This window comes from Saccoglossus kowalevskii, chromosome 15, assembly GCF_978046115.1.
Source record: "Saccoglossus kowalevskii chromosome 15, keSacKowa6.1, whole genome shotgun sequence".
Classification (NCBI taxonomy): Eukaryota; Metazoa; Hemichordata; class Enteropneusta; family Harrimaniidae; genus Saccoglossus; species Saccoglossus kowalevskii.
Window position 1 is genome coordinate 25,407,902 of NC_140655.1, and position 19,763 is coordinate 25,427,664.

At 37.1% G+C, this 19,763-nt stretch overlaps 2 protein-coding genes across 2 annotated transcripts; both read right to left on the minus strand.

The window, feature by feature from the left end:
* Nucleotides 1–476: 476 nt before the first annotated feature.
* On the minus strand, nt 477–4,242 carry LOC146734283 (sulfotransferase 1B1-like). Its single transcript, XM_085508546.1, has 5 exons — nt 4,077–4,242; nt 3,302–3,435; nt 2,768–2,899; nt 1,900–2,032; nt 477–592 (listed from the first exon to the last, which is right to left on the minus strand). Exons 1-5 carry the CDS (start codon nt 4,240–4,242, stop codon nt 477–479), a joined length of 681 nt encoding a protein of 226 aa, XP_085364672.1.
* A 3,318-nt stretch (nt 4,243–7,560) lies between these two features.
* On the minus strand, nt 7,561–18,742 carry LOC102807042 (sulfotransferase 1B1-like). The gene is made up of 6 exons (XM_085508547.1): nt 18,541–18,742; nt 13,492–13,624; nt 13,136–13,259; nt 12,048–12,180; nt 10,346–10,465; nt 7,561–7,667 (listed from the first exon to the last, which is right to left on the minus strand). The coding sequence occupies exons 1-6, from the start codon at nt 18,740–18,742 to the stop codon at nt 7,561–7,563; spliced, it is 819 nt and encodes a 272-aa protein (XP_085364673.1).
* Nucleotides 18,743–19,763: the final 1,021 nt, after the last annotated feature.

The following is a 19,763-nucleotide window of genomic DNA, read 5'->3' on the forward strand; positions in this document are numbered from 1 at the left end:
TAATATCCAACGATTGTTTTGATTTGCCGTTTTTAAATGAAGTATTTAATTTGAGTCACATTAGATATTTATCTTTCAATATCAAGACCAAGCTTGTATAAGTGCAATAAAATTGAGACATTTTGAAAATTGATATAAAAATACCGAATTATCTATGTCGTCCACTGTCATAGCCTAACATGTAGGCGTGAGTGGCGCCCTCGTCGAACGACATCCGATGAGAACCCACTAGCTAACTGTTGGGTTTGGAGCACCGCGGAGGGCGCAACTCACGCGACCTTGTCAGGCTATCAATGCCAGTCTTAAGTAAGTTGATCATCAAAACAAGTTATATGGTTATACACAACGAAAAATTGTACGACTATGAGGTACAAACACGGATTGGCATAACATAACATAACATCGACATTACACTACCATATTCCAGAACATCTCTAGACTGGTTGACTCTACTGAAAAAACAATTATACGAGAAATTAATGTATAGTGCTTATCTTCAGCATGGCTTCATATTTCAACATTAATACCTTGTCATTGTCCTTGATATATTTCCACCAGTCCAGTGTGTATCGAAACCAATCACCATAGTGAACTATAATTATACAATAACTCGTGCTCGAGTACATACGGTCAAATTAGAGAGTGAGGGTGTCATTTAAATTTGAAAAAAAAATCAGGACTGAGGCCTATAACAAGAAACATCCTGCACATGCGGCAGACAACCATACATAACGCGACGTTCTTTACAAATAGGCGTCTATCCATGAGCCTTTGCGTTTTAGCGTGTGTTGTTATCGTCACTTAGGACTCAGTTCCCGCGCGTGCGCAGGTGACATCTCCGCTTTAGCAATTCTCCAAAAAAAACAGAAGTAAAAAAAAGAGGTGTGATTTAGTTACTTGACGCGTATACGCGTGTACTGTGTTTAGAGTCGAATATTTTAAAATATATAAATAAAGTGTGAAAAAAGGAATCTCGTGAATTCATGTTACCTCACCTTGGAAACGGTATGATTTAGGTATGTATATAGGGTATCTATTTTAAGTTTCTGCACTTGAAAATGAGTATAATTTCACAAAAATAAGTACGCGTTTGGCTTTTTGTGAAAACCTATACTTTAGTATGGGTACCAGGTCTGACTTGGAGTACCCCCCCCCCCAGGCTCTGGTTATTTGATATAATATAGAGCTGGTTGACAGAGCTCGTTCCCAAATAAACTTTCAGTCGAATTTGCCACGAGCTAGTGTAATTACACCATTGGAGTTATCCAGTCTGAAATTCTCGTATCGTGATAAATCATGTGCCACAACACGATTTGTTTTTGTTTTGTTTTTCTGCACGTACTCTTCGAATACGTATGCGATGGCGTTTAAAGAGTGGTAGTAGTCACGCAGCGCGTGTTCGAATTTCACGTAAACAATGTAATTTACACGCGTTGTGTACACTGCTCAGTCCCACAACGAACAGGACGCGACGCGACGACCACCGCGCCACTTAACGTGAATATTGTGACGTTTACCACACCAAATCAACTATAGATATATGTCACATTATTGATATGCACCCATCTTGAATTTTCAAGGTGAATGTTCCGGCGAAGCACGTCCGAACGGAACAACACCGTGCAGGCGGACGATGATATGCACCGTGATCTTGTAGTAATTATTTGTATGTCTCAAGACAGGGATTTTGCAAGTACCTTCTTGCATTGAAAAGATTAAAGCGGGAGGGTCGTTACCTGCGCACGCGCGGGAATTGAGTCCCAAGCGACGATAACAACACACGCTAAAACGAAAAGGCTCATGGGTAGACGCTTGTTTGTAAACAATGACACGCTATGGCCATCTGACACATGCGCATGTGACGACTCCTCCGCTTTAATACCAATACACCAAACTTACCTTTCCCATTCATGAACAATTTCAAAAAGTCGTGAAAGTCTCCAGGATAGTCACCGAATATTGATTTTAGCTTTTTATAGAAGTAATAAAAAGATACTGCGATATCTTTCTGATTTCTTGTTACGAATACAATCTGAGCAAAAAGATTTCCCAAATTGTCATGTTATGAGGTTGTGGTTATTTTTTCCTGAAAGGGATTTCATCACTCAGAACTTGTACACTAAATATATACTATTCCATCGTAAATTCCAACTTAATTTGTCTTTATAAATCATTCATACATACGTTCACGTAATTTGCATATTTTTCTAATACCGTCAAACAAAAAAAATTTCCAATTGTTTACATACGCCAGAAATCAGGCAGTATCAAAAAAACAGGAATTGATATTCAGAATCGTTGACGCCAATTGAGCACGCGCAGTTGACATGAAAGAAAATAACCCGGCCGTTCGCTGTACACACAGGGTCTTGTAACGTTTCTAAGTCAGTATTACCGGGGCGACGTAACATTTACAAGCCTTTACAGCGAGTACCTTTGGTCGCCTAGTAATACTGACTTAGAAACGTTACAAGACGCTGTGGCTGTACAGAACCATACTGTGACGTTGGTGGTCTAACAGAACAGAAAAACGTGCAATTCCGGAATAAATGCTAAATCCGTTACAGATTATATAAAATTGTATAATTAATCACATGACGTAATGCTTGGTGACGTCACATGAAATAAACGTCATAAAGAAAATAGTCACCGCACTATGTAATTATTAACCATTATCGGTCAATGATATCCTTTTAGAGTATGCAAAACTTTACATGAATATTGATTGACCATCAAGATATTAAACTAGTTGCATATTTATACATACCTTGCACCCTTGTTTTAATACCTGCTTAGGGAGTATATCTACAGGATAATGGGTCTTCACTAGTCGCTGTGGCTTCAACTTACCCAAAACAGACAACCCGTCGTAACCAAACAACCTTAAACATGAACAGATCTAGAATTATTGAAATTACCGGAATGATATCGCTTTAACTCAATTTCTGTCTGGACAGTGAACGTGACATAAGGTGGACAAGTTTAGTTTGAAAAACAAAATCGGCGGTTAAAATTGTTTGCGGAAACCATTCATCATTGCCGGGTCAAGGAAAAATATTGTAAGAAAAGAAAATGTAATAAATTATAAATAACATTCACCAAGTAATAAGTCTCCAGTAATCTCATTACTGATGAACACACAGATGTAATCTTCAATTCGACCAGAACCTTCTTTAGTGATGTAGTGTGATTGAACACCCAGCAACAACTCAACTGAAAATCTTTTTTGTTATTGCACTTGCAACATAACCGATGCCTAAACAGTGAATACGTCGGCGTTGACAGCTATTGTTGTACATACTCTCTTTTTTGCGTCACCTTGCATCTTAATAAAGTCAATGTACGATACTCTGAAAATCTGTGGTGTCGATGCAGCGAATGCCGTGTCCCCGCCACTCATTACGAGCTGTGCTATTTCAAGCGCCCAGGTTGTCCCTGTTAAAATAAAAACAACAGTTACCACACCAAGTGTTTGCATAATGCAGAAAAAAATATTACCGGTATTGTTGTATCTTGATAATAAAACTAAATACTTTTTTGTATATTAATATAAACATTTTAATAAAATTTTACCCTTTAACTAGCGTATGTTAATTTGTTTATGACAGTATAAAGCGACATGAGATTATTTTGACGATTTACCAGGTGGCGTATTTACTGGGGGATTTATATTTCTCATCTCATTAGTAGATTCCCCGAAAACATTTTTATTAACTCTGTTATGTTCAGCCGTAAACCAGAAGGTACCCGTGAATGTATGGGTAGCGAGTACCACGACTTGTATCTTGCTTGAAAGAATTAATGTGTACACTTCGGGTATCAACTCACATGACCACATGTTTATTCATGTTATCATATAATCTTGACTAGGATTTATTTCATCTTTGAAAGAAGCCCAAGGCGAAACACATAATATTTTATCTGCGGTATTAAAATATTTTTCTTGCAAACGTGCGAAAACTATTTCTATGCACAAGTTGATGTATATCCCTGTTAAAATATTGTCTTTGATAAAAGACGCGTCATACTCCGTTATATATGATTATGTTCGGATTTTATGTAAATACAGAACTCACCTGATTTAGGGTACGTAACTAAAAAACAGTCATCCGGTCGGACATGCATGATTTCAGGATGCGCAATTAGGTCTTGGCGGATGTAGAAACCAAATGGTCGACCCGCATGATCCCATTCATCTGGCCCAGTGTAATAGTCATCCCAAATATCGAATATGTTCGCCATTTTTGACACGGTGTTGTATCGAATGAGTCAGCTACGCACATGACCTGTCAGCGCAATTTCCTTCCCATAGTTCTTTGCGCTTTACGCAATATGATAAGTAACGCGCATCGAACTTTGCGGAGTTCGCTGTCAGCGTTCATAATTATAATACGTCATATCCGGCGCGATTTACCGTAACGGTTTCCGCCCACGGACTGTGTAGTTACGTCCGTATGCAAGGGCACATGAACACACGCTGACAGTATATCAGCGTCCTAATAATAATTTTATCTTTCTAGGGTTTTATTTGTATTTTACTCTTGAAAATAGCAGTACCAAGATTATATTTCATTACATTATCACTACTAGTACGCGAACATTATACATGATTGCATGGTAGTTTTATCATAAATGTCTCATAATTTGTGTCTTTCACATGCAACTGATGTACCTTTTACAGTGTATATCCACTGCCATTTGTTACAGACATCAGACAAAATCAGTCGCAATAGGTTAACAAACTACGAGTATAAAATGTTATTCTAATACAAACAAACACAAAGTCAATACAAACACAGTCAGGTGGGACTACACTTATAAATGATAAATTACCGATGTGTGTGCAAGTGCGAATCACGGTGTTGAGTGTTTTGTTCGTATGCAATCTTCTCACCATTGTTCCTGAATGTTGTGAGCTGACTCTCAAGTAACGACAAAGTAGAATAGAAATAAGAACCGGAAGACAAAGATATACACAAAACGGACAATCTAATACATACATACGTGCCCGAATGAATGATGATGATCCAGAGTAATAATAACGATTCATTAAATTACAGAGAGATAACAGTGTTTAGTGTGACGGGTCAATTGTTGAATGAACTGGAAGTAACATACTCAACAGCGGATCATTATACAGCGGTCACAAAGACAAAATACGAGTTTATGATCACAAAAATAATTACAACCGAAGTAAATTGACAATATATCACAGAACATAGTCAATTCCTGGTAATACGGATACATACACCCCAAGGTATACAACAAAGAGAAGATATCAGGTGTTTCGAAAACAGTGAGCACATTCTGGTACCTGCTATGTGGTGTCATAAAGGTCTACGCGAGACACGGTTTTAGTAACCGTGGTGGAACAGTGTCATCATTTTCACTATAGTCTTATTGAAACTGATCACATACAATAAACAAATGACTTTCATGATACATATTATAGTATTGACTGTCAATTTATCTTGAAGTTTCAAGGTCAATGTTCCGGCAAAGCACTCCACTATCACTTTTCAAACTACGAGTATAAAATGTTATTCTAATACAAACAAACACAAAGTCAATACAAACACAGTCAGGTGGGGCTACACTTATAAATGATAAATTACCGATGTGTGTGCAAGTGCGAATCACGGTGTTGAGTGTTTTGTTCGTATGCAATCTTCTCACCATTGTTCCTGAATGTTGTGAGCTGACTCTCAAGTAACGACAAAGTAGAATAGAAATAAGAACCGGAAGACAAAGATATACACAAAACGGACAATCTAATACATACATACGTGCCCGAAGGAATGATGATGATCCAGAGTAATAATAACGATTCATTAAATTACAGAGAGATAACAGTGTTTAGTGTGACGGGTCAATTGTTGAATGAACTGGAAGTAACATACTCAACAGCGGATCATTATACAGCGGTCACAAAGACAAAATACGAGTTTATGATCACAAAAATAATTACAACCGAAGTAAATTGACAATATATCACAGAACATAGTCAATTCCTGGTAATACGGATACATACACCCCAAGGTATACAACAAAGAGAAGATATCAGGTGTTTCGAAAACAGTGAGCACATTCTGGTACCTGCTATGTGGTGTCATAAAGGTCTACGCGAGACACGGTTTTAGTAACCGTGGTGGAACAGTGTCATCATTTTCACTATAGTCTTATTGAAACTGATCACATACAATAAACAAATGACTTTCATGATACATATTATAGTATTGACTGTCAATTTATCTTGAAGTTTCAAGGTCAATGTTCCGGCAAAGCACTCCACTATCACTTTTCATTAAGACTGTGACAGTGCCCTCACAGTTTAGTATCAGTTTATCAACAACCAATCAGATTGTTTCTTTCATCAACACGTTTGGCCAAGCAATCAAAACAATTACGGCTGCGCACAGTTGAAGCTGTGTTAGCGGGATTATCGAGAGATCAAACAACTCACAGATATTCAGACAAAAGCTATTCAAGCTATACTTAGTTCCGAAAGTGATTTGTTCGTTGTTTGTCGCATAGTCGCACTGGAAGTGGCAAATCATTAAATGTTATTATGCTTTACCGGTCTTGCGACCATCGAGCGTGGTGATTGTGTTGTGTATTATGGAGAAGCAGCTGAATACCTCAGAGCTCATGATGTCACTGCAATACATGTCGGCAGAAATGTAAACTGTCTATAGCGCAACCACGTGACATACACGGCTATAAACGGAGTTACTTGGCATGCCACAAATAAATGTATCAGAGGCCGTGAAATCGAAATTACAGACAGATATACGAACATATAAACATCAATATAATTCCCATACTCGTGTGCATCGTACGAGTGCTAGAATTGACTTCAATTTTTGTCGTTTATTAGACGTATTAACAGGGGAGTTTTCCCTCTGAGAAGGGCCGCAATCTTCACATATATCACATGTGTTGTTTTTACTGCATGACCGATATTTCAGGCATATCGGATAAGAATCACCAATAACTAGTCTGGTGGTACATCCGGTCTCATCAGGCATCCTATAATAAAGCAGTGTTACACATGCACACACAAATTCGAGACGGTAATCGAGAAATGCCACCTGTGGGACGCACTTTCACATATCGTGTTTGCCAGGGACAAGATCAAACTATACCCAAGAATTTTAAACCCTACCTTACGAGTGAGTGGGTAAAAAGTAGTATGTCTGAATATAGTGCAACTAATTATACTACTTAAAGTCATATATGAGAAGTTTAATATTGATGGTGGTACTAGAAAAGGTTGTCCACTCAATCCAACTCTTTGTCTAATGAAATTAGTTACTTTTCCGTCTGTGTCTCTGACTGTTATTCAGCAAACTTGGCTTTAATGTGTGTGTAAATCTATGATTTAAAGTAGTAGAAATACAGTTCTTGTTTGCGTCTGGAAAATCACAGTGAGTATATTGGTAAACTTCACTAATCACAAATCATTCAACTAGTTAATATTCGACATGAATTGTAGTCGACGACGGCCATGGAGCATCTGACAGAATCACCGTGTATATTCCGAACCAATTTATTAGAAGTTTACCACTCAAACGATAAGCCTGTGCCTTTCATTTTTTCGTTGTATATCCTCTCAAAGGCCTCATTTTCAGCTACAGTGAAAACGTTTTTCCAGTCGCCAACAATGCCTGAAAAAAAAAGATAAATTCATTAGGATTTAAACATATTTAAATGTATTGATATATCTAGGTCAAATGTTCACATTTCAATGTAAATACTGCAATTTTTAATTAGCCAAAACACTCATAAGAGTTTAACAGGATACTTTAATCAAAAACGAACTTTGCCTTTTCATATATTAATAAAAATATATAGGAAATAAAAATTCCCTAAAGTCAGTGAATGAGCAATGGCATTAGAGGTTAGGGTCATCACTATCAAATGTTCAGCACCAATATATAGCAAATTTGATGTAAATCTGTTCTACAATTTTGAGATTTTGCTTGCACAGACTGAAATAAGACAATGTGCAAATTAGCTACTTAATATGCACATTCGTAGCTTCAAAACTAATCATGTCTGCACATTCACCCACGGTACCTATGTACTAAATTTGATCAAAATACGCTTTTATTTTTTGCTTATACAGGCTGAAATGAGATAATTAATATTCAAACTAGCTACTTAATATGCATGGATATGACCATAATACTAATCATATCTACACTTGCTTACACAGAGAGTCGCACACTCAGACAGACACACCAAACCCATTACCTTACACAGGTAAGCTAAAAATACAAGTTGTTTAGAAAAATGCATCATATTTCTATACAAGACATGGAATTTAGAAAACAAATAGGTATGTGAGTTGAAAACTAATTTAACAATTTTGTTATTGCTACTAAACAATTGCACACGATATTTATTATACATTGAGTTGTGCCTGAGAGTCTCAAATTTAAAATGCTAATATATATTCACATATTAGTAGCGTTGCAGTCCATCCCAAAACCTTTTATTTAATTTTATTTCAAATGCCCATAAAATAATTAATTATTTATGTTGTTGCACTCATTTTACACATTACTTTTTATCAGCTTTTCATTGACCACACTGTAGCCTTTATTGAAAAGTATTTTCTCCTAACCACATATTTTGAAAAATAGCTATCATAACAAAACTGAAAATTGATTTCATTAGCTATATAATTTGTTCTATATTGAAAAGTTTTCATATTCCCATGATCAGAAATAGTCATCAAAATGTTCCATATGGCGAACGTTGGCCGAATATGTATGTTGTCGGGCTCATTTATATATACATGTGTATACATATATATTAATTACTAGATAGAATAAAGAAAAATGACAATTATTAGTCTGTATCACGAATGACATATGTAGGTCAACATCTCCACATTGACAGCTACCTCACGTAAACAAATAGAGTTATAACAGCTAAACTTTCAAAGTACTGTCTGGATAACATGACATCATCAAGTTAACTAATTCCAATTAAGACACAGAACAGCAGAATTGACACTGAGATATAAGCAGTAACTGTTTATAATTTATATATTATTTATATATTAATATAACAAAACATGGGAGCTGACTGCAAATTATTATTACAAATACTTGTCTGAAGGCCTGGAATGGAAAAGCTTGTGTAAACTGGCCCCTGTAAGCTGGCTCCCTCAGTGAAAACTAATTATTGGGAACATAAACACATCTCTATTCTAGGCTACGGCGAGACTTGCTGCACGAAAGCGAAAGTAAACAGCATAGGCACTGATTAAACAATAAAGGATACGCTTTAAAACGCTCTTGATATACATTACCTTTTCTTACTGATGGTTCCATCAGAGCTGCTTTCTTCATGTTCTTGAACGAACAGTGTTCTGTTATTTTATTAATATTTTCAGATACAATTGAAGTTATTCATTGCACATTGTAATTTATATTGTGGTGCATACAAGACAGGTTCATGGACACACGGACTCCTCATAAAACAGACCATACTCCTTAGCTTCACATTGTTTCAAACTCAAACACAAGTAACAATTTAAATAACAATGGTACACACAGGAAGATTTCTTTTTAAAAATGTAATCACCATTTACATTCGTTAGTTAATAAGGGAGTTTAAATTTAAATTGCTATAGAATGTTGATTCCTTTGATTTGAAATTGTTACATTATCTTGTAATTAAAGTGGTTTAAATACTCATCCTATCGATTCGACTATTGTTTGTACGTTATTTATAGCAAATGATATGCAAGTACATGGTAATTTAAATTGTGTATAATACAATGTTTTTTATAAAATGACATTATAACTGATACGGATATTCTATCGTAACTGTTTCCTGAACCAATTAGCACAACTCAGTATTTATGTTTGTCCTGTTTTCAGTGTTTTCCACAATTTAAGTGTCAAGACGGTTTGTACTAAAATACAAATACAAAAACGTGTGTCCATGAACCAGCAACATACACCCATGTACCTTCGCGTCACATGACTTTGTCATGATTTATCTAATTTGCACCGCCACTGTTGAGAAATTGAGAGTTCTCACATTCGGTGTGTGGACACTCTGAATCGAGTTGTAAACTTGTTGCCCGAGTTGTCGGTACTCTGATCTCATATACCATGCTATAACCAGGTAACTACTTATACCATGATATCTGAGAAGCTCCCGTGTGTACACGATAGGTCTCATGTCTGTTTTCAAAGTACCATTCAAGTTTGGTTTTAGAGTAAGCAAGTTTGTATCGGCGCTGAACGTCATTGTATGACAATGATCCGAGTATTTGAATATAGTCATTCTGTGATAATTAAAAACGTGAAAATATTTTATAAACCATGACAATGGGAATCTCTCGCCTTTTTCATATCTTCATATTTGAGAAATAATATGTTCTTATTATCCCGACAGCGCTGCAACCACTCCAGCACGTGTGTAAACCAGTCTCCGTACATTACTGTAGGTATAAAAATGTGGGAGCATGTATGTGACTATAACAGTGATTATATGCAATTCTTAACACTTGTTTTATTGGATGAAGCTCGTTGACAACAGTTGTTAATTTTAATGTACCATTTCATCCTGGTGGTCGAATGCTTTCCAAATACACTATCCTAACGTGTATCCGGATTTTATTTCAGCATCCTCCATGACGCCAAGATAAGATGCAAATAATGTATTACTCATTCGGATTTGCGCAAACTCGCACACTATATAAAAACAGTGATCCATTGTCACATTGCATTGTGGGATATTTTTGACTGCAAATGTTGCCGGTAGTTTAATTTATTCATTTAGTAATAAATTTAAGATATTATTAGGACGATGCCTAGGCGTTAGTAGCATCGTACCTAGGCGTTAGTGGAGCGAGATGTAGTGAGTGGGACGCTGCATATATTCTAGGCTACATAATGAGATATTACTAGCATCGTATCTAGGCATTAGTAGAGTGAGGTGTAGTGAGTGGGACGCTGCATATATTCTAGGCTACATAATGAGATATTACTAGCATCGTATCTAGGCGTTAGTAGAGTGAGGTGTAGTGAGTGGGACGCTGCATATATTCTTGGCTACATAATGAGATATTACTAGCATCGTATCTAGGCGTCAGTAGAGTGAGGTGTAGTGAGTGGGACGCTGCATATATTCTTGGCTACATAATGAGATATTACTAGCATCGTATCTAGGCGTCAGTAGAGTGAGGTGTAGTTAGTGGGACGCTGCATATATTCTAGGCTACATAATGAGATATTACTAGCATCGTATCTAGGCGTTAGTAGAGTGAGGTGTAGTGAGTGGGACGCTGCATATATTCTAGGCTACATAATGAGATATTACTAGCATCGTATCTAGGCGTTAGTAGAGTGAGGTGTAGTGAGTGGGACGCTGCATATATTCTTGGCTACATAATGAGATATTACTAGCATCGTATCTAGGCGTTAGTAGAGTGAGGTGTAGTGAGTGGGACGCTGCATATATTCTAGGCTACATAATGAGATATTACTAGCATCATATCTAGGCGTCAGTAGAGTGAGGTGTAGTGAGTGGGACGCTGCATATATTCTAGGCTACATAATGAGATATTACTAGCATCATATCTAGGCATTAGTAAAGTGAGGTGTAGTGAGTGGGACGCTGCATATATTCTAGGCTACATAATGATATATTACTAGCATCGTATCTAGGCGTTAGTAGAGTGAGGTATAGTGAGTGGGACGCTGCATATATTCTAGGCTACATAATGAGATATTACTAGCATCGTATCTAGGCGTTAGTAGAGTGAGGGTGTAGTGAGTGGGACGCTGCATATATTCTTGGCTACATAATGAGATATTACTAGCATCATATCTAGGCGTTAGTAGAGTGAGGTGTAGTGAGTGGGACGCTGCATATACTCTAGGCTACATGATGAGATATTCCGGACATCGCATCTAGGCGTTGGTGGAGTCATGAACTACAAACGGATCACCAACTATTCTAGTTTAATTACAGTAAGTGCTACAAGTCCCAATAATCCGGCCACAAGGTCACAAACATACCTTTGCCGTTCATGAACATTCGCAGAAAGTGGTGAAAGTCACCATCATAATCCCCAAATGTTTTTTTCACGGATTTATAAAAATGATAGAAAGACACGACGACATCTTTTGGATTTCGTGCAACGACTATAATCTGTAAATTAAACACGGAAGTGAACTATTTTAGATTGAATTAAAGAGCCGCGGTCATTGCGCCACGCATGCGCCAGATTAATGTTGATAAACACATTTTCTCACAGCCCACCGTGCTCTGCTAACAATTGTATATGGTGGCAAGCATGCGTGTGAGTTTTGATCTGGGTGATATGCAGCGTATCGCAATTTACTTGACATTGACACTATCTTTTTTTCTGATCCGCAAAAGACTAGTACTGGAAGTTGTTTCCACATATATGTGCGCATCGTATTGTCATAAATATGCGCGTTCGAACGCGACCCATACTCGTCCTTTGGCATCTTTGATACATAATTATTCAAGTTGTTCAGCTTTGTCACTACAGTGCACAGTATACTGAGAATGAGTCCTTAACTTACTAGTATAATGTACATCACAGGGTTTGCTATTGCCATGCGCTTCTATTATGGTAAGTAAAAATTCATTGAACATGTAACCAAGAGATTAAAGCGGAGGGGTCGTCACCTGAGTACGCGCGGTAATTGAGTCCCAAGCGCACTCTCCACACAGAGGGCGCTCGCTCCTAGTATGCTTCACGCTGAAGCAGAGTGTGGAGAGTGTCCCAAGCGATGATAACAACACAAGCTGAAAACGCAAATGCTCATGGGTAGACACTTGTTTGTAAACAACGACACCCTATGGCCGTCCTCCGCATGCGCAGATCACGACTTCCCCCTGCATTAAGAGGGAGTGGTCATCGCACCGCGTTAGGGATGGGTCTCAACGCGTATAACATATAATTCTATGTTTACACAAAATTCGAACATTCGCCGCAAGACAACTTTTCTCTCATCACGAGAATAATCCGCTGGACAATATTGCAATTCTAACGTTACTGTTTTGCTAATAACGAATTGTTGTCGTGTTGTGAATTATTCGAGTTGCGGACATATTTCTTTTTCCTAACACGCACCTTACATCCTTTTGTGAATAAGTCCTTTGTCAACTTGCCGACCGGTAAATGCGACATCACTAGCCGCGGTGATTTCATTTTCTCTGTCATAGAAAGACCGTCATATAGTGTGCTGTCCCGCGATCTAGAATAGCAGAGAGGTACATGCTTAATAATGAGTGATCAAAGCTGGAACAGTTAGTTTTCAAACTGTCTATTTTCCTGGCCACATCGGTCAGAATTTTATAGTGTCCACCAGTGACGCCATGTGCTCAGGATAAAAGTGGCATCTCTCATATATTTTAATTTAATTCTTATCTATTTTTCACAGGACAATTTTAATAAATCAAAGTTCTTCTAATTTCGAAAGTTTACACTGACAGTCGCCCTCTGGTGGTGGAATACGTACTTCTTGTCTTGTCTTGATGTGGTGTTGTTTTGTTGAGACGGGGATTTTCGTTACCCCATCATTCATGACCAGCTGAGTCATTTCCAATGTCCACGTTGTTCCTGTCAAGTAACGTACCCATTACTTTGCATCACACCACATCACATCACATCACATCACAACTTTACCCCAGATTTAGTATTCAACGTGTCCCTAGTGGACACTCGACCGACCGGAACTCCTCTCTAGTTTGCCGGTAGAGTTGTTTGATGTTTCATTTTACTCAGGTAGTCTGAATATTAAAAAAACGTAATACTATAAACGCATTAATTATCCACTGATTTTTGATTTCGCTGATAAGTAAAATCTGCTAAAAAATTATATCTATGCGAACACGTAGAAAAACAATAGAACTGATTGTTCTCCTGCAATGTTTGTGAAATTAAAACCCAGTGAAATTGTTCGAAACATGAAAATAGTGAAATTAAATGCCATTGAATATAAATGATTTTACAGTAGTTTTGTTAATAAGGGACTGGTCATTTTCTTTGGCCGGGGGTGCCGAGAATCTGATTTCGCAAAAGTATGACAAGTCTCCCCCACCCCCCTTAAGCAAAAAACAAAACAGGATGGTCCCCTTCACATCATCTGAAAATACAGTGATGAATGTTGATTGTATCATCGTAGCGAGTAGCTTTCGCAGTGAGTAGCTTTCGCAGTGAGTAGGACTTTGTCACAAAAACTATTCCGTTCATCAAAGTTGAGAATTAATGTTTTATGTCATTAACAACTGGTGTTAATCTGGAAATACCATCTTTAGGAGCTGTTAATTTGTCTTTATGTTTTGTGCAGTTGCTGTGGCAGGAGTTCCTAAATAAGACCCATGCTCTGATAATATCATCTAGTTTCTTACTCTGTGTCAGCATCCTTTATTTCATGTTTTTGTCATATTAACAGTGTTGGTGTTGTACATAATAGCATTGGTGATGCCGTCCATGACAGTGTTGTTAGTCAAGGCAATGGTGATTATGGCATCCAATGAAAGCGTTGTTGGTCATGGCAGCAATGATGCTATTAAATAACACTTGTGATTTCGAAATGGTGGTGATGATATTTACATTTGAGAGTTACACATAGTTCATATACCAAGTTATGTTTTATTAATGATAAATTTCATTTCAAATATATCATACTCATTTTTCCTACCTTCTTTAGTATTGTACATTATGAGGAGTTGAACACTGGTTGTTTATTAACAATTAAAAAACACAATAAACTTTATATTACAAAAATAAAAGTTTGAACTTTGAAAGTGTTAAAAGAAAGTTCATGAACTTGAATATTTTTGTACAATAAAAAATGTACAATAATCATTAATGTAAATATCTATTTTTTTCTGCACAAATCAAAATTGATTGATGGGGTCCCAGTCAATGAAAAAAGGCATGCTTCCAATCAATTTCAAAATAGCTTGGTCCCCCCGTTTTCCTCGGCACCCCAAGCCGGAGAAAATGACCAGTCCCTAAGGGGCGGTGGTCGCTGCGCACACACAGAACGCGTGTAAAATACATTTGTTTGTTTACATGAAATTGAACACGCGCTGCGAGACGACCACCAGCTTTTAAAGCCAGTTTAAAACATATTCCGTGGTCGTTAAATTGGTAATTGTATTTGAGATGCTGAATTGTTCGAGTTACGGACATCGAGTTACGAAAACATCGAGTTACACAAATGACCACGCCCATATTTTAGAAATCACGACTACTTTTGAGAAATCACTCCCAAATTGTAACTCGATGTTCAATTAACAGAAATTCGAGTTACGGGCAATATATATATATATATATATATTGAACGTCCACCATTACTAACTCGAACTTTAATAAAAGTTAACCGAACATCGAGTTACGGGCAACACAGATTTGTTGTTTGTGTTGAAACGTTCAATTTTAATAACTCGAATTTTGTTAATTGAACATCGAGTTATAATTTCGGCAAAGTATTGCAAAAGTGGGCGTGGTTTGTAAAATATGGACGTAGTCATGCTTGTTACTCTATGTTTTTGTAACTCGATTTCCCCAACTCGAACAATTCAGAATCTCATTGTATTATAGCAAACTTGCTCTCAAGTGGTACATGCCTCTGCAAACCATGACACAAAAAACCTTATTCATTTATTTGTTTCCAGAATATGATGTTTCGAAAATCATATATGAGTTACGGGTGAGGGAAATTAATTAGCGGATCAATTAGCGGATCAATTGTCACCTGCCTTTGTGAGAAAAAAAACACAAAAAAAAAAAAACACTGGTGTATGTTTTATATAATTATAAAAATGTATACACAATAGACGTCTTGCATTGACACGCCACAGTGTATGTATGTGTAGTTGATATCGTCAGAATCGAACCCGCGTGCCTTTGACCTCGGTAACTCAGGCTTCCAATCAGAGTTAGCGTAGCATGGGGCAATAGACTTATCACATTGTGGCGGACATCGATTTGCCAAAGAAGGTCACACTTGAATACATTCTCACTGAAAATAATCTGCCGTGGTAAAAGTGGTAAGGCGGTGACCGAAACAATACCGGTCACGTAATTTTGGCCGCCATCTTGAATTTTGTGAAAACAGGGCAAGGAACCCATTGGGTAGTGTCGTCTGACCTCATTAATATGCATAACTGCAATTTCTCTAGCGCTCTTTCTGACAGAGAAATGTAATCTGTGCTATTACGAAGGCATTGGATAAATAAAATAAAACCAACTGCATTTTGACCTTACCAGAATGTCAATCACGTGTCCCCATTAATTATGAAATAGATGCCTTAAACACAATGTCCAACATTATAATACCAAAAACAAACAAACACACAAGTCATTCACTTCCAAGTCAGTGAGCTACATATATTGAGCACAATGCTACACCTCACACCACTAGTGGTATGAGACTACACACAACCCTCCAAAATAACTTACCGAACCAACCAAGACGGTTCTATACATACAGAGTAGTGGGGGAATATGTCCATGGACATTCTAGCGTTCATAAGAGAGATAATAGCAAAAATTTAAAAAAAAATGAAAAAGAGCACCATGGGCCTTCTTTAGCTAAATGCTCACAAACTCTGAAATGACGAGTGGCTAAGTCACTTTAAAATCGCTCTTAATCGACCATATAGACTAGAGATAAAATCATAAAATTTGAATTTAGGGATGACGGAATGTAATCCATGCTAGTTATTGACTTCGACCCGAACTGAATACATAAAGCCCGGATGACACTCAAATTGAACCTACATTATGCAAATTAGGGCAAATTCAAAATGGCGGTCATGTTAGGAGGCTTAGTTTATTGAAAAGTGTTACATCTCATATACTATGCGTGGTAGATTTCTAAGAATTGGCAGATATATCACTCTGAGCATTGTTGGTGAGTAGTATAACAACTGTCATACTAATAAACATTTATAAAAACAACACGTAATTTAAACTGGTATGGCTAATAAAGCAACATGATCAAAACCCTTGCTGAAGTTTGTTCATCATGCAGGACATTGCACAAGTCATGATCAAGTGAAACGTAGCAACACTTGCAAAACGAAATTCGGATCGATATGTTGAAAATGATAATGTACGAATACCACCAATACCCTCAGATTTTGAAGAAAAAGAAATTTGTTTAGTTTGCAGCAGATAACACAGATGTCATAAAAAGAAACTTATAAAGATCCTGGATCCAAAACTAAGGCGCTGAGGGAGTTCACACTCTAGACTTTTTTGAATAAATATGTTTTCAGTCTTTTTTCTAAATAAGTTGACATCATTGACTTGACACATGTCAGATGGCAGGGTGTTCCAAAGTTGAGGAACAGTATGTGAAAAGGCACGTCCCCCATATGTTTTCAATTTATATTTGGTGGTGCAAAGAAAGTTCTTATTGGAAGAACGAAGCGTACCACCGGGTGTATATAAATGAAAAAGGTCACAGAGGTATTTCCTGATGCAACCAATGCAATCAAGGTGGTAGTGAATGACCTTCGATGTTTCTTTATGTGAATATCGAACATGTGTGTGTCAACAATTACTCCAATATCACGTGTAGAAATAACAGGTGCAACAGAACTAGAGCAAATTGTGACATTGTCGATTGGATCAGGAAACCTTGTAAATTTGGATCGGATAAGTTATACTTTGAGTCGTTGAATTTACAATTTTTTGTAACACTCATTTCTTGATACTCTAGACACAGGCCTCAATTGAGTTAACTGCTGATGTGGAATCCCAGGTTGTGTTAATAAATGAGATTGCCTAATGGAGATATGTATATGATGAAAAGTATGGGCTTGAGGCACCTAAACTAGTAGTACCTTTTAAAGAAAACAAACTGCCATCGATGTTTAAGATTTAAGAACCATGCCAGTGATACCAGGACATGATAATCTGTTGAGTAATTCACAATGGTCAGTAGTGTCAAATGCAGCTGATAGATCGAGTAAGATGAACCAAAAACATAGTTTCCATTGTCTATATGTGAACAAATGTCATTGTGAACTTTCAGAAGGGCTGATTCAGTGCTGTGATAGCTTCCTGTATGCAGATTGTAGTGGTTCAAGGAGCGAGAATTCATTTGTGGTAGAACCTTACCGGATTGAAGGCAAAGATCCACAATAGTTGATATAATTTGAAGTCGTGAATCAATCCAAGTTTGAAGTAGTGATGTTGGACAGATTGATTGAGTGGAATGAAGTTAATGTGAATGAACTGTGAATTTTCAGATTAGAAAAATCAGTCTCACTCGTATCCAGGAGGCATCGAATATCTTCTATGCTTGTTTTTATATTGACTGAATCGATTTGCTAATTCATAACTCGAAGAATGAGTTGGAAAAGAGTTTGGTTTGCACTTGCCGCTTTAATTCCATTTCTAATGGTCTCGCTACTTTGTTGTTTCATTGTATTTCATTAATATAATAGTCTGTATTTTTTGCTGATATTTTTGTTTCGCATTGCTGAACTATGAACGTCCTAATCTAAACTTACCCGATTTGGGATACGTTACAACAAAACAATCGTCAGATCGAACTTGGAGAATCTCAGGATTCTCGACAACATCTCGGCGTATACAGTCTGAATATAACCGATCCATATGACGCCATTCCCCTGGAAGAGTATAGCTATCGTTTTCGCCAACTGAAGGTCGAATATTGCAGCCATGTTGGTTGAAAAGCGGTATGATGTCCATGTCATGTGATTAATGCTTAAATCACAGAGAGCCGATGAACTATAGCCAACTGCACGCAGTCTCTATGAGCGGGGGGGGGGGTATCGGCTGGTATCTAGTGTGAGAAATATTTCTTACACTAGGCTCCCTGTGACCCAGTGATTAAATCTCACCCGATTGTTGAGCCTGACACTAGGGACACGCTGAATACTAAATCTGGGGTAAAAGTTGTAATGTAGTGTGATGCAAATTAATGTGTATGTTACTTGATAGGAACAAGGTGGACATTGGAAATGACTCAGCTGGTCATGAATGCTGGGGTCACGTCAATCCCCGTCTCAACAAAACAACACGACATATTTCTATTTATGGAATTGAAAGTCGATAAGAAGTACGTATAACACCATCAGAGGGCGACTGTCATTCATACATTTACTTTCTAAATTACTAGTAGTAGAATTTTGAATTATTAAAATTGTCCTGTGTAAAATAGATAAAATTAAAATAAACATATGGGAGAAGCCATTTTTATCCTAAGCACACGGCGTGGTGTACACTTTACAATTCTGACCGCTGTTATCTATACCCTCTCGATTTCCGAATTTACGTACCCCCATATCGCTACCATAAAAAATAGTTGGCACAATGATTGCATCAAACAAATTAAATGCACTAACCAATGGCATACTACCAATTTTCTTACAGTATGTAAATATATTTGGTTCATTGTAAATTTGTTTTTAGAGGGCGGTAAAATAATATGCATACAGTAGCAGTTTAGCAGCGGTCTCAATAGACTTCAACAATGAGTACAACTCCTTTTATGAACCCACTAAAAATATAGTAAATTTTCTGAGACATAAAAAAAGTGTAAAAAAAAATATGTTTGCAATTTCATTTTCTACCATGCTAAATTCAAACGTATCACTGCAAAAACTAAAAAATTTAGTGATCTAACTGTATTTTAGTGTGTCTGCCTAATTCAACATTATGATTATGGCCAAAACAGCAAAAACTCGTCAGTATATATTTTAGTCTATAA